Below are 14,163 nucleotides of genomic sequence, written 5' to 3' on the forward strand. Positions count from 1 at the left end.
TATGAGAGAAGCTTTCCTTGCAGCCACCAATGGAGTGAGTGAGTGAATGGTGGTCATGTCAGGCCAGAGGCTTGAACCTGAGCTGGTGTTGCAATACCAAAGGGGCCATTCCTTGCTGGGCCCCATCACAGAGGTCCCAGGCCTGAGAATCAGCATTCCTAACAACTCCCCCAGGATCATGGAGGCTGCAGGTCCAGTGACTATGCTTTGAAGACCATGAATCCAAAATTTAGTAGGATTTTTACTTTGTTTTGGCTAAGTCTGCCTCTATATCACTCTTCCTACCTCTGGTTGAACGTCCTTGTCTGCAAACCTTCCAGTTAATTGAGGGGCTCCTCTGATTTAATAGATAAGATTTTTAAAACTGGAACCGCATCCTCTTTTAGTCTTTACTAGCTTCTATTTAAATCAATTTACCATGTTGTACAAATACATTTACAAAGGAAATTTTCTATCATAACATAAATAGAATGTCAATATTTCTTACTATAAATAGGAAGGCAGCATTAAACTAAGACACAATGATTAAAATAAAAAAAATAAGAAAAAGCTTTTCTGAGTATATTGCCTCAATTATCTCCTGGGCTGAAGTGGTATATGTAACCCACTTGGAAAAATATTGGTAAGAAAGGAGGTCAGTCCTACAGGGATCTCTATTTTCAAAAGAAGACAAATACATTCTAGAATAATAGAGATGATAGCATCTTGGCGTTTTCTGCTGCTGCCTTTGAACAGCAGACACCACGGGCCACAGTGCAGCTGCTAATGCCCAGTTCTGCATTCCACAGGGCCCCTGGCTCGGCTGGGAGGGCCCCCGACTCGTGCTTCTTTGTAGCAAGATGAGCTGAATTCAACTCAGCCAATAAAGTCATTCCAATTTGCATTTCCATAAACCACCCTTCCATTTTCCAAGTGTGACTTTCATTTTTAGGACAGAGTTATTCAGTCAATGGATATGCAGTCCCTTTAAAGTGATATTTATCACCCTTGAAGAGTCTTATTGCCAAATCTTAATAGTCTTTCTTATAACAAAGGCTTAAATTCACTACCAAGATGAAGAGGCGGAGCTTGAATGAGCTTTGCTGAAGCATCTCATGATGAAGTAGATTGAAATCTTAAGATGGGTGACCTCCTAGGGTGGGCATCAATGCCCCTGTGTTTCCTGGAGGCCCTATAGGCACTGTGGGACTCAGTGCTCATGGTGCTGCCAGGCTTCCTGAGATAGAGAACTCCACTTGCTAAAATCTGGATGGTCCCAGTACAGCAGGAGGACTGAGCATGTTTGGGACCTGGCCCTCTCTCCCTCACTCTAACCCATTCCTTCCTCCAGCCTTCACCCTGCTTGGGTGATGACCATGCTGGCAGATACAGTGGCAGAGGAGCTCAGAGGCCATCATGCAGACACCTCCCTCCTAGACTCATTCACTCTTGGAACAAAGCCTGCCACCACCGTCTGGCTCCCCAGGGAGACTCCTGAACGGAGGCCCTCCCTGGTAGTGCATTTGACACCGTGTAATTCTTTAGGATGATCCCTTCTCCAATTCGACTATGGGGGAAGATATGCTGTTTTTCCATATGAAGAATCAGACTTAACTTTAAAAGTATTAGGATTAGCAAAAACTTTGAAATATTGCATGAATCCAGCTTGGGTTGAAAATATCCAAAGGACTGACTCATGAAATTCTAGGTAATTGAACTTGTGGAGTCAAGTAGACAGGAGAGTAATAAAAAAAGGTCCTCTGCTAACTACTTCAGCTCAGATGTTGTTTTTTTTTTTTGTTTTGTTTTTGTTTTTCTCAGTTCAAAACCTGACTGGGGTTTGCTCGGTTGGGGGAGGAGACTGGCTTGGCCATGCGGATGTCATGCGTAATGAAAACAGGAGGGGCTCCTCACTGCATCCCCGGTATCAAGACATCCCTTGCTTCTTTGCTGGGAAGCAGGTTTAAGGGCTGGGGAGCAGGGTGGTGCTTGACATTGCTCTGAGGCTGGACTGGAGACCAGCAATCGGCCACCTCCTGCACCCTAAGGTGTCTGTGCCCTTGAACACGTGGGCTAAGAGGAAGGGCTTGATGCTCTAAGAAAAGTGTTCACTTGAGTAACGGAGGAAGCTGAGGCAGAGATTTGGAAGCATTGTTGGGAAGGGTCCAGGAGGCTGGCTGGTGGAGGTGGACCCCTATACAGCCCGCCCACCTTTTCCCATGGGCATCTGTAGGTGGGGATGAAGACTCAGGGGAGGGAGACACTTGGGGAGGCCAGGAAGGGCAGGTAGGTGAATGACAAGTTTTGCGTGTAAGAAAAAGCTCTGTAGGATCCCAGGTACAAACTAGAGGGCACTTCTAAGTGGCACATAAGACAAACAAGGACACAACTGGCAGCACAACACACAGATGGTACTTGTTGCTGGGGACACATGGACTGTGGTCATTTGAGGACGAGGCTGTCAGGGGACTTCATCATCCATGCAATGTCATTCTGTTTGACTCCAGCCCCGGGGCTGAGCTGTCTCAAGTCCAGACACTTAGTGACAATTCTTGGTATTTAAATGTTAGCAGCTAATCGACAAACCAAAGGCCATCCAGCAGATACGGTGGCCCTGTGGGGCCTGCCTGCCATCCGCTCCATTATGCACATTTGTCCTGGGAACAGAGTCCTCAGCTGATGCGGGAACGGGCGAAGCCAGCATGGAGGCCTGGCCTGCGCTCTGAACATGAGCAAGCGACTGCAGACAAACTTTCAAGGTCAAATTGATTATCCCCCAGCTTAGCCAGGCAGCAGCTCCCTAATCATGTCAGAAGGCAGGATTATCTCTGATCATTTGAGCTAGGACTCTGGACAGAACATCAAAAGCAGTATTTAAATAACACATGGTCTTGAATGAAGGATTCACTGCAGTTTCTCTGACTACACAACCAAATTGTGGCGGCTCATTTTGCCCTATTAGTGGAGGGGTTTCCCGGTTTGTTTGGGCTCTTGGGTACTGCAGCCCTTCCTGTTACGAGATACCTCCAGGGAGAGAGGGAAGCTCTCCTTTGTGTCATGGTGGTTCATCCTCACAAGACTCTGCAAAAACACAGGCAGCTTATTGGCCCAAATAACCCAGAATTGGGAGCCAGAATACCTGGTTCTGTGCCTGAGATGCTTGGCTTCTGAGAGCTCACTGTGTACATCTCTTCACTGCTCAGACCTCAGTGAGCTCACATCAGTAGCTTGAAATTAGCCATGACGGGAGTGTTTACACCATGGAAATTGGCAAACATTACAAATTAAGGCATTTCTTCCTTGGAGAGCAGAGCTCCTTGCTAAACACTTACCAGGATCCTCCAGATACCTTTCACTACTGGAATATCTCCTCTACTTCTCTCTTGATATCTGAGTCTAAGTTGCATTCCTCTTTGACATTATATTAATATCTTGCTTGCTGCTCCAGAAATATAAAATAGAGGAAAGCTTCGTAGTAAATGAAATCATTTTCTACCTCAAATCTCTTCAAAAATCCTCCCCTCTAAAAAAGCTGCTAACAAAGAGAACCTGCATTTGATGCTCAACAATGCAAAAGACAAGGAATATTCGAATCATTTGCAAAGCTCAGTCTTGAGACAACTGAGTCCTGCAGAGTAGTAGCCAGTAGCTGCCCCGGAGAGGACAATCAAGGATGACCATCATTTGGTGTCCTGCCCACTGACGTCTTCTGTTTAAAACGGAAGGGAGCACAGCCAAGCCACCCTGGTGTCATCTAGGACAGTGCAGCCTAAGTGACCCTATAACCCTCCCCCAACACTGACTTAACTGGCCCTCCCCTTCCCTCCCACCAGTCACTTTCTCCATCTCAATTCTTTAACTGTGTTGTTAAAGTGGAAATTTATATGTCAGTCTTTCCTCTTACTCTGTACTCCTTGGAGGCTTAAAAACATACTGATTTGTACACATCTTGGCACTGACACACAGTAGGCCCTCAATCAAGGTTACTTACATCAGTGAAGTAGTCTCTCAGAAGGGGAGTAATTGATATTTAAAGAACAGTCACTGCAATTCCTGCTTTTCTGGCAAACAACCATTTGGGGAAGTTTTTGGCTTAACTGCATGTAAGGCTCTTAGATTTTAAAGGAGGAAGATGCACATCCCCACGCCCTGTCCTGGGGAGCGAGGTGCCATTCTGCTTAACACAATAAATTCCTGGTCCTCAACACCAATTTTTGCTTGGTTTATTTCTTTTCTCCTGGAAACTTTCAGAGTGAAAACCTTTAGCAGAAAAAAACAATTTAACAAGATAGACATTTAGTTCAATAGAAGAATTTTCCTGGTGTGAAAAAATAAATTACAAAAAGGACTTTGCCTCTGAAAGATAATTAATAAAAACCTTCCCATGTGATGACAAATCTGACATCTTGTCTGCAGTCTGGCAGAGAAGAAAGTAGGGAGAGCTGCAGTTAGAAGAAAATGTTCCACTTCACAGCGAGGCCGAGCCCGAGCTGGTAATTATTTCTAAACAGGAAAAGGTCATAGTCTAGTTGCTCAATTGACACAACATCAGGCCTGGATATGTAATTATTCACATTGGTGAGGTCTCTCTATAGATTTTCCTGATTTCAGGGGTAAATATTGTTGCAGTGTGAAGAATCACCATGACCCTCTCCCGGACACTGTGCACACAATGTGTGATGAAACGTCTCCCTTCCCTCAGGTAGACTGCTCATGTTGGGGGTAGACTGAATAACGGGCCCCTAAATACATCCCCATCCCAATTTCCCGAGCAGGAGATGGTACCTGGGTTACCTAGGTGAGCATTTTTCATCAGAGCAATCCTCATCCAGGAACCAGGAGGGTCTGAGTTAGAAACAGGAGGTGATGTGAAGAGGAGGGAGAGAGAGAGACAGCAACAGGAGAGGTGATGCTATCTATGCCTCTGGCTTCAGAGGTGAGGAAGAAGGCCCCGAGGCCAGAATGCAGGTGGCCAAGCAGGAAGCGGAAGAAAAGATTCTCCTGAAAGAACACAGCCCGGTGGACCCATTTTAGACTCCAGGACTGTAAGATAGTAAAGGGGTTTGTAAGCCCCTGAGGCTGTGGTTTGCTGTTATAGCAGCAATAGGAAACTAATACAGGAAATCAGAGCCTGAGGCCGGGGGCCGGGGGTTTTCTTTCCAGGAAGCAGGAGTCAGGGCAGGAGGGCAGGGCAGGGAGGAGGACAAGAACTGATGGGAGGGGCCATCATGACAGTCACTCCTGTAGACAGCCAGGGATCCTCTTTCAGTCCTCAAGGGGCACTTGGAATATCTCTCAGAGATGTCTCAACAAAGTCAGGAAGTGATTGGACCTAAGTCCCCTGTCCATGGTTCCAGTGGATTCCAGGTTTTGTGTAGACCAGACAGTTTCCAGCGCCTGGCTTGTGGTAGGTTGTCATTATTCTTATTATTTCACCCAAGAGGACCTCGTTCAGGGGCTCCTTTGCTTGACCTGGGAGAAGCAGGTCTTACCTGGAATTTGGCACCACTGATTCAATCACCAACCTTTCATAAGTAAACACAAAGGCCACCTACTCTGGGTAGCACTGCCTCTAGATTTTATTCTTTCAATTTGTTAATTGAAATTCTTGCAAGACTGTTTTATCCTTGGGTTTTTAATTGGAGCCTAGTGAATTAATCCTGAATTCTTAACAGGAAAGAGTTAACTTCATTTTGAAAAAAAAATTGTGATTTCATTGAGTGGATTGTTTGGCTGTTTTAGCCAGATTCCAGAAGGACAAGCATTGTCTATTCAGTCCTATTTTGAGACAACAAAACACCTTCAAATAATCTTGTAAACAACCCAGAGCTTGTTATCCCTGCCAAATTGCTCTCTGCTTCTTGAACTGACATGCCATGGTATTTGTATTTATCAGACTCCTACATGGAACATTCTTTCTTGTGCTTTGCCACTTTAAAAAACTCCCATTGTCTTTCCAATATGCCTGGACCCCTGGTTGTCTTCAGGGGTGACCATCAGGATTCCTCATCACATCGGTTCTTTGTAACATGACCCAGTCCCTGTTCTCATCTGAAGAGTGTGTTCTTCCTTCCTCTTTATTTCCATAGCACCTTTTCCATGTTAATATGTAATATAATAATAGAAATGCTAGCACATAGCACCTACTGTGAACCATTTTCTGTCCTAAACTCTTTGATTTCTGAGCTCCACAACCAATGGAAATAGATATGATTATTAGTTATATTATTGCATATAAGGAAACTAAAGTACAAGGAGGTTAAGTAAATTGCCCAAGATAGCACAGCAACTAAATGGAAAAACTGGGTCTTGAACACAGGCAGTCTAGTTCAAAAATCTTTGCTCTGAGCAACTTCCTTGTGAATTCTCAATCGATAGAAACACATGATACATTAGATGCCTATGTGTCTCTCTTTTTTTGTAGATAATAAGTTTATTAAGGCCTTTGTTTATTTTTCTATCTCTAGCATCTAGCCCAGACTGGCAGATAATAGAAATTTAAAATTCTGACGAGAGTATTAATAAAACAGTGAAACCAGTGCTTATAAAATAACAGCAGATCAAACTGCCATATAATTTACAGAAAGATCACTAAAATAAAAGAGAAGGGGCTCTGGGCTGGGGTCACCGCACAGTGGCAGAGCGCTTGCCTAGCATGTATGAGGCACCGGGTTCAATTCTCAGCGCCACGTATGTAAGCAAAACAAAGGTGCATTGACAGCAAAAAAAAAAAAATGGAGACGGGGCTATGCCTCCTGTTTAAGCTCAGGAAAGAGCACGTAGGACGATTCCTGCTGCAGTCTTGTCCACGGGTTTTGAGGTCACAAACTCCCTTCCTCCTGGGATCCCGTCTGCCCCAGCTCCCCTCTATCTCTCCTCCCTTTTCCACTCTCTATTGATTTTCCCAGATCACGTTTAGAGCTTGATAATCCAAGTAAAGAAACCAGCATCTCCTGAGTGTCTGGGGTCAAGATGGTGCCATGCCGGCCGTGAGCTGTCTGTAGCTGCGGTGACAATTTGCCACACATTTAACAACTTGAAACAACGCAGATTATTTTCATACAGTTTTCACATTTTCTTTTTTTTCTTTGGTGTGCTGTGGCTGTGCATGGTGGTGGGAGCTGTCACAGCTTCACACATGCACACAACATAGCGACATGGTTTGTTCGTATCACTCCCCAGGATTTCCCCTTTCCTGTTCCCTACACCAGGTCCCTTTCCTCTACTCTACTGACCTCCTTTGGATTTTCACGAGATCTCCCAACCTTTCTTTCCCTTTTCCTCCCTAGATTCCACATAAGAGAGAGAGAGCATACAACCCTTGACCTTCTGAGCTTATCTTATATTGCTTCACATGATGTTCTCAAGTTCCACCCATTTTCCTCCACACGACATGATTTCCTCCTTCTCCATGGCTGAATGTGCTCCACTGTGTATATACACACATTTCCTCATCCGTTCACTCATTGATGGACACCTAGCTGGTTCCAGGGTGGTCATTGGGGATCATGTATTGACATAGTACACTGGCTTTAATCTAAAGGCCACAAGTCCAGGTGAGTCTTGCTGGGCTAACGTCAAGGTATTGGTCACAGGGCTGCCACCTTTTCTTCAGGCTCTGGAGGAGAACCCTCATTTGCTGTTCTTCTTGCACTTTCTAACTTCTAGAGGCCACCAATCCCTTGGCTCCTGGGCCGTTTCTCCATCTTCCAAGCCGCAGTGTCTCCTCTCACACCACATCCCGCCATCGTCCCTCATTCCCCTCTGCCTTGTAACCTGATGTGTTCACAGGGTGTGAGGTGGGGGTGAGCACATCCTGGGGGGCCATTACTCCATCTTCTCTTGTTCTTGTTGTCTTCTTGAGGTACCCCAGCCACTGCACACTGTGGATGGCTTTGTGGTCATTCTACCAAAGCGAACCCAGTTGGTGGTCCTGATGCAATGGTTTGCTAAAAGTCAGAGAAAGGGCCAGACTTGGATGAGTTTTGGCTTCGGATCCCCTGATTTCCCAGATGCATGCAGCTTCCCTTGTAGTAACTTGAAGGAAAGATGTCAGGTAGTGTTCAAGGAGAGACAAGGTCCAGGGGCCAGGATGCTGCATTCCACGTGTGAATGGAGAGCAGGACTCACCTCTGGCCTCCCCTGGAATCACAAAATAATTCCAAGTGTCTGTTATCTTAATGGCCGGAAAGGTGACAGCTGTTCTACCTTCTTGAGGCTTTGAAACAGCGGGGACATGTTAAGTAAGTCACAGTCAGCCAGAGGATTGCTGAAGATGACTGCGGCTGCTCTGCATGTTGTGCACACGGGTGCACATGCGTGTGTGTGCGTGTGTGTGCACCACAGGTCTTAGAACTCTCCCTTTCCTCTGTGCTCTCCCTGTGGACAGTGTGCCTTTATAAAGCCTCCCCGGACTCTGGGCCTCTGGTCCACGGTAGATAAAGAATCAATTACAATGTGGTGCTGTGACATTTTTATAGCCTCCAACTCAGAGAGAGTATAGCCTTTCTTCCCCACCAATCCAAGACCACCAAACTGGTTCCCGTAGACCAACCGTGACAAGAGAAACCGGAGGTGTTTTGTGGCAGGGATAAAGTAGCTGTCCATCCAGCTAACAGCAAGTGCAGAGCGAGCCAGCAGCCAGCGAGGGGTGGACAAGGAGCCGGGGGACACCAACGAGTTCATCTGGAAAATATCAGTTGGGAGCCGGCTCAGGAGAGGGTGCCATCCCAGGTGGTCCCGGCCTGTGGAGATAATTATCTGTGGCAGGAGGTTTCTTTTGATTTTTGATGGTTTGAGGACAGGTGTGTAAGCTTTTCTTTTAGTGTTGCTGTTTCTCCCCAGGAACCGGGATGAGTCCCCAGAGCCGTGGCAGCCCCCTGCCGAGCTCCTTGTAAGCTAAGTGATCTGTGGGCTCGGCAAGCTGCTGGAACAAACACCCCCAAGTCTCAGTGATGTGACGCAGCGGGTCAATGCTCCTTGCTGGTGGCTCTCCTGGGTCCCTGTCGTCTGTCCAGTGTCTGACTTCTGGGCTCTTGCTTTTAGGTGACTCTGGCACCTTGGTAGCCCTGTCTTTCTGTTTTCTTGGGTAGGGCAAGAGAGAGGGTCCCGCAGGACATTTCAGGGGCTGGGCCTAGTAGGGGTGACAGTCCCTCTACCCTCTATCTGTGGGCGAGTGCTTGGGAGGTCCCATGGCCCCTGTCACTTCAAAGGAGCCAGCAGCTCAGCATGGGGCACCATTGTGACACATGTGGAGAAAGCGTGGACGGTTCTTGGCTGTCCCAAGGTCTAAAGCATGGGTGGCCACCTCAGATGCCTGAAGGGCCAGGCGGGTGGCACCTGAGTGCAGTGAGCAGGGACAAGGACAGGGCCACAGGTCAGCGCCAAAAGGCCACTCCACGTAACCTGGTGATTCAGCTCGGTGACACACAGCTCTGGCCACACTGGCCACATCATCCCACGCGTGCCAGCTGGCAGCCCATGGTCTGGGAGAGGAAGCGCACTCCAGAGTTGGCTCCGCTCTCGAGTCAGTACCTGTCAGGATAAGCGAGCCCAGCCCAGCCCGCTATTTTTAAGACAGAAAGTTCTGTGCTGCGTCAAAGAAATGGAAGCTAAAAAGAGAAATGCGGGTGACGTGAGGACACGCTCAGGGGAGTACATGGTGTCCTTTCACAGAAGCAGCCCAGATGCAGGCGTCCCTGACCTCCTCACTGCCGGGCTGACCCCACCACGCCAAAGCCCTGCTCTTCCACTCTTGGACTCACATCCCTGCTTTCGCCATCTGTATGCTTCTGAGCACAGATATCCACTCAGCAGTTCTATAGTAGCAACGAATAATATTCTAGTGATAAATGTCAGTGTCTGCCCCAAGGAATATCAGTGAATCACGTGTATTATTATTAGAAATAATAATAAGCATTTATCGAGCAGTTATTATGTGCCAAGTGCTACTTATGTCTCTTTACAATAATCAACTCACCCTATCCTCATGATATCCTGCAAGACTCCAGTATTACTCTTTTGTTCAAAGAAACTGAGGCACCGGTCACTTGCCTTATTTGTCCACTAGTATAACCAGAATTTACACTGAACCAGCCAGGCTCAGACCTGTGCTTATTGTCTGCAGAGATGTATCTCTGCTTTCAGGGCAGGCTGATTGTAATTTTCCAGTAATAGGAACCCGTTCGTGATCATAAAATTTGATAATTGTCATGTTCTCAAAGGTGTATTGGTCACCTGTTATTTATGAGAGGCAAGATGATGCATAGATGAACCCAAGAACAACAGAGGAAGACCATGATTGCCTGGCATTAAAGATAAACTCGGAATGCCCACAGCACATACTCTGGCAGAGGTAAAGAGGGCTTGGGGAACAGCATGTCTAGGTCTTCATACGTGTAGTGTCTCATAATGTCGGAGAAGGTTTCCTGGCTCTGGCATAATGTCCCAGGGGTATTCTACCACAATGAGGGGTCTTGCTTTATATCTCACCCCCAAACTTAGTGGGATTGGAATTGAAGAGTGGCTCTCCATGCTGAGTTCACATGGAAAATCCTGCTAAGTTGTCAAGGGGTGATAGAAGAACTTAGAACACTGCACCATGGCTGGCCAGCAAGAAATTCAGCTTTGCGAAGCCCTCAGTCTGGATTCTTTCTCTGAATGCAGTTTTGTCATCCTGGAGATGCGCTACCTGATACCTGATGTTGACGCCTAAGAAAACAGGGCTTGATGGTTCAGGATAAGCCGCCATCCCTCTGCTTATCCAGCCAGTCCTTACTTTTGATCTCAAGGAGGGAATATCCCTTCTGCAGGTGTGATGCCCTCGACACCTAGGGAGGATAGGCTCCTCTGTGCCAGCTCTGACATGCTCCCAAAGGGACTGCGCCTTCCTTTCAACTTAGGGATTCGTTTTCCTTAGCTGATTAGTTACGTAGGATCTGCTCAGCACGCTCCTCTTCTAGACCATGACCCTGTGACTGATCATCTGTTGACCACTCTTCCGAGGCACCGCCTTCCTAAGTGCTTCCTGTGAATCAGCCTATCAGATCCACACAGCCATGCTCAGGGCCCCCCACCTTCCTTGCTAGATGAGAAAACCCAGGTCTAGAGCAGCCATGAAGCAGGCCACATCCCATGGTCTGTGACGGGTGGAGCCAAAATTCAAATGGGAACAATGGCTTGAGAGTCCTTGAATTGAACTGCGAGATTATCACCCTTCTTTAAAAGTTTCTGGGCAGCATCTGGCAAGGCCCTAACTGAATCCTCGGAGTTTAACAAGTCTTTGTGAGTGAGCGAGTGCACGATCTGACAAGCTCTTACCAAGTCACCCTGGTCTACCTGCTGAGTACTTTTATGTGACAAATATTTAAGCTGGATTCTGACTGGTAGACGGACTGACACAAGAATTTGCAGACAAAACTATGTCTGTGGGACATTTCTGACCCCACCCTCCTAAGGGTCAGCAGTTGGAGAAGGTTCATTTTTCTGGCCCCTCTTTACAATTGTAGAGAATCCTGAATAGACTGTGGCAGGGCTTTTTGATGGACTGAGTCATGGGAAGACAAAGATGGAGAAAACTCCCCTGCGGAGCAGTTAGTTCCTCTCATGCTTGGAGAGCTAAGCGCGGCATCCCTGGGGAAATTGCATCTCCCTTAGTACGCACAGGGTGACTGGTTAATGGTCTGGGATTTGAGGGCAGAATTAGCCAATTAGAAGGTAACGTACGGTTGTAGGCACAGGGGCCTGGGATAACCTTCACCTGCTGGCTGCTTAACCAAATTAGCATCAGCCAGTTATAGATTTTCTGCTTGTAAAATCACAAATTATTCTGAGTTCTGAAGCTGTCTGAGATGGTGTATATGCCACTTAGGATGCCAGTGGTGCCATTGCTTCGGAAGCGATGTGTCAGAGCCTGATCTCAGGATGAGGCGAAGTTTTACAAGCAGATCTGCAAGACCCTGTACTAGAGCTTCCTCCGCCCTCTGATCTGAGAAAGATGATGTCGGGCGAGGGGATGGCACTTTCATTTCAACTTCTCTGATGTGGCTCAGGCCAGCTGCATCATGAACCTTCTGAGAGGGATTCTTGCCCCCATTCCTTGGGGTTCAGTGGATTTCAGGAGGCTGGTATTTAGAGAGATGCCCTGATTCCACAGCTCCCAACCTTTGGCACCCTCCTCTGAGTTTGTCTGCAGGGACGATAATGACTTTCTTCAGCTGCCTGTGTGCAGTGGTTGAGAATGGGGTCCAGTGTCAGAGTCTGGTTTCCTAAGAAGCAGATACCCAGTCAAGATTCCAGCACAAGCTGTTGATGGGGAGGACTGGCCTCTGAAAAATACTGACGGGGCGAGGAAACAGGCCCAGGAAGAGAGAGCTAAGGAAAGGTGACTCATGCCAGATACATGGTGGGGTTGCAGCTCAGATCCAAGCGGGGACTGGGAGGCAGCTTGTGCCCCCCAGTCGTCTCACCCGAAGGGAGAGGGAGACGGGTATTTACCCACCCTTCCATCTGTCAGTGGTTGAGGGCTGCTCCTGCGCATGTCAGTTTCCCAACCCTCGTTACTGTCACCAATCTCACAGTGAAGTAGTCTTCCAAGGTTTTTAGAGAAATATCTCAGGAAAAAAAAAATAAACCACAAAGTGTTCCCTGGCGGGGCCTAAGGGGAATGGACAAGGCTTAGACTGTGTACAGACTTAGAGGAAATTTAGACTTCAACTCAAGTCCTGACTCAACCCAGCCTAACTGTACATCTGGAGCAAGCTGGTGACCTCTCTAAAGCTTTAGGTCCCTCCTCTGTAAACTCTCTCTTACATTAGTACACACTTTGCAGAGCCACCAAAGACAGTAAGTGAAATCATACACATATAGTGAGCTTAGCACAACTCTTGGCATACGGTATAGGCTCAAAAATGTCAGTTTTCCTTTTTAAGTATTATGGGATGTACTCGGTGTAAACAGGCAAGGAAAAGAACTAAGGCCTATCCTCATGGGCTTATGGTCTTTGCTTACTAGACTGTAAGTTCATTTCTTACCCAAGTTATACCTTGCCGGGAAGGGTATCATATACTTTGATATTTCAAAGCTGATAACCCAACTTTCTGACTGAAAGATAAAGTAAATAGCCCAAGTATTTGCAAAGACAAATTTGAGCCTATGGAAGTAATTGTAAATTTAAAATTATATGGTAGCCAAAACTCACAAAAGTCAAAAGAAGCAAGTAAAATTAATTTTAACAATATATGTATTTTGACCCACATATATAAATGTGTGTGTGTGTGTGTGTATGTATTAGCAGTTCAATGTGTAATTAATATAAAATTATAGTTAGGTATTTTTTTATTCTTGTTCAGTTACCAAAATCCAATTATTTTTTATTCTATCAGTGTCTAAAATTGGGACCAGCTGCATTTCAGGTGCTCAGTCGCTCACCGTGGCTTGTGACCACCGTAGTGGGCTAAGGTGCAGAGGCCCAACAGGCCTTAGGTTCTATTAGAAGTCACATCCAAAGGGAACGTCTCCTTCTCTTTTCCTTCCCCTTCAGAGATGACAATGCTCCTTTGCATGTATGAAAGTAAAGCTGGTTTTAACTCGGGCATCACAGGAAATTGACAGTTTCTATAATGAAGTTTCACACATGGAGACCATGGTGAGATTCTTAGCAGGTGTAAAAATCTGACAATGTTATTTCTTTAACTGCAACTTAATGGAAGCTGCAGCAGCTGTTCCCCTTTGTGGGTTTTCCAGATCTCATTGCCAAAACGAGCTGCTGGCAGACCCAGGAGAAGTATCAACTTGCCTCTTCATTTGGGAACTGAAATTAAAACCTCAGCTCATTTCTATAAGTCGCCTATCTGGTAAAAAGTTAACAGGGCAAACACATAAGCCGCTATTAAAACATTAATGGCCTTGGTTTCCTCAGGTGCTGCTGCTAACATCTGCAGAAGATTTGGACTGCACTCCTGGATTCCAGCAGAAAGTGTTCCGCATCCATCAGCCAGCAGAATTCATCGAGGACCAGTCGATTCTAAACTGTAAGCAGTATCACTTGAAGATGCTTTTGGCCTAGCCCCCTATTGGAATTCACTAGTGTCGAGGAATGTGTCTCAGGATGCAGTATTTCCTAAACTACTGTTTTCTGATCATGTTTCTTCTGTCAATGACGGACCCAGGGTGGAGCACCTGAAC

The 14,163-nt window shown here is 46.5% G+C and overlaps 1 protein-coding gene across 2 annotated transcripts in view; it reads left to right on the plus strand.

Annotated features, from left to right (window-relative positions):
* Positions 1-14,163, plus strand: part of Cdh13 (cadherin 13) — an 873,206-nt gene that overhangs the window by 190,233 nt on the left and 668,810 nt on the right. For both annotated transcript variants that reach the window (XM_046434914.2, XM_046434915.2), the window contains exon 2: positions 13,898-14,009. In XM_046434914.2, the coding sequence (XP_046290870.1) occupies positions 13,898-14,009 (112 nt within the window). The remainder of the gene's footprint in view (positions 1-13,897; positions 14,010-14,163) is intronic.

Source organism: Marmota monax, unplaced genomic scaffold (genome assembly GCF_021218885.2).
Source record: "Marmota monax isolate L192 unplaced genomic scaffold, Marmota_monax_Labrador192_F-V1.1 WCK01_AAM20220418_F8-fsc00024, whole genome shotgun sequence".
Taxonomy (NCBI): Eukaryota; Metazoa; Chordata; class Mammalia; order Rodentia; family Sciuridae; genus Marmota; species Marmota monax.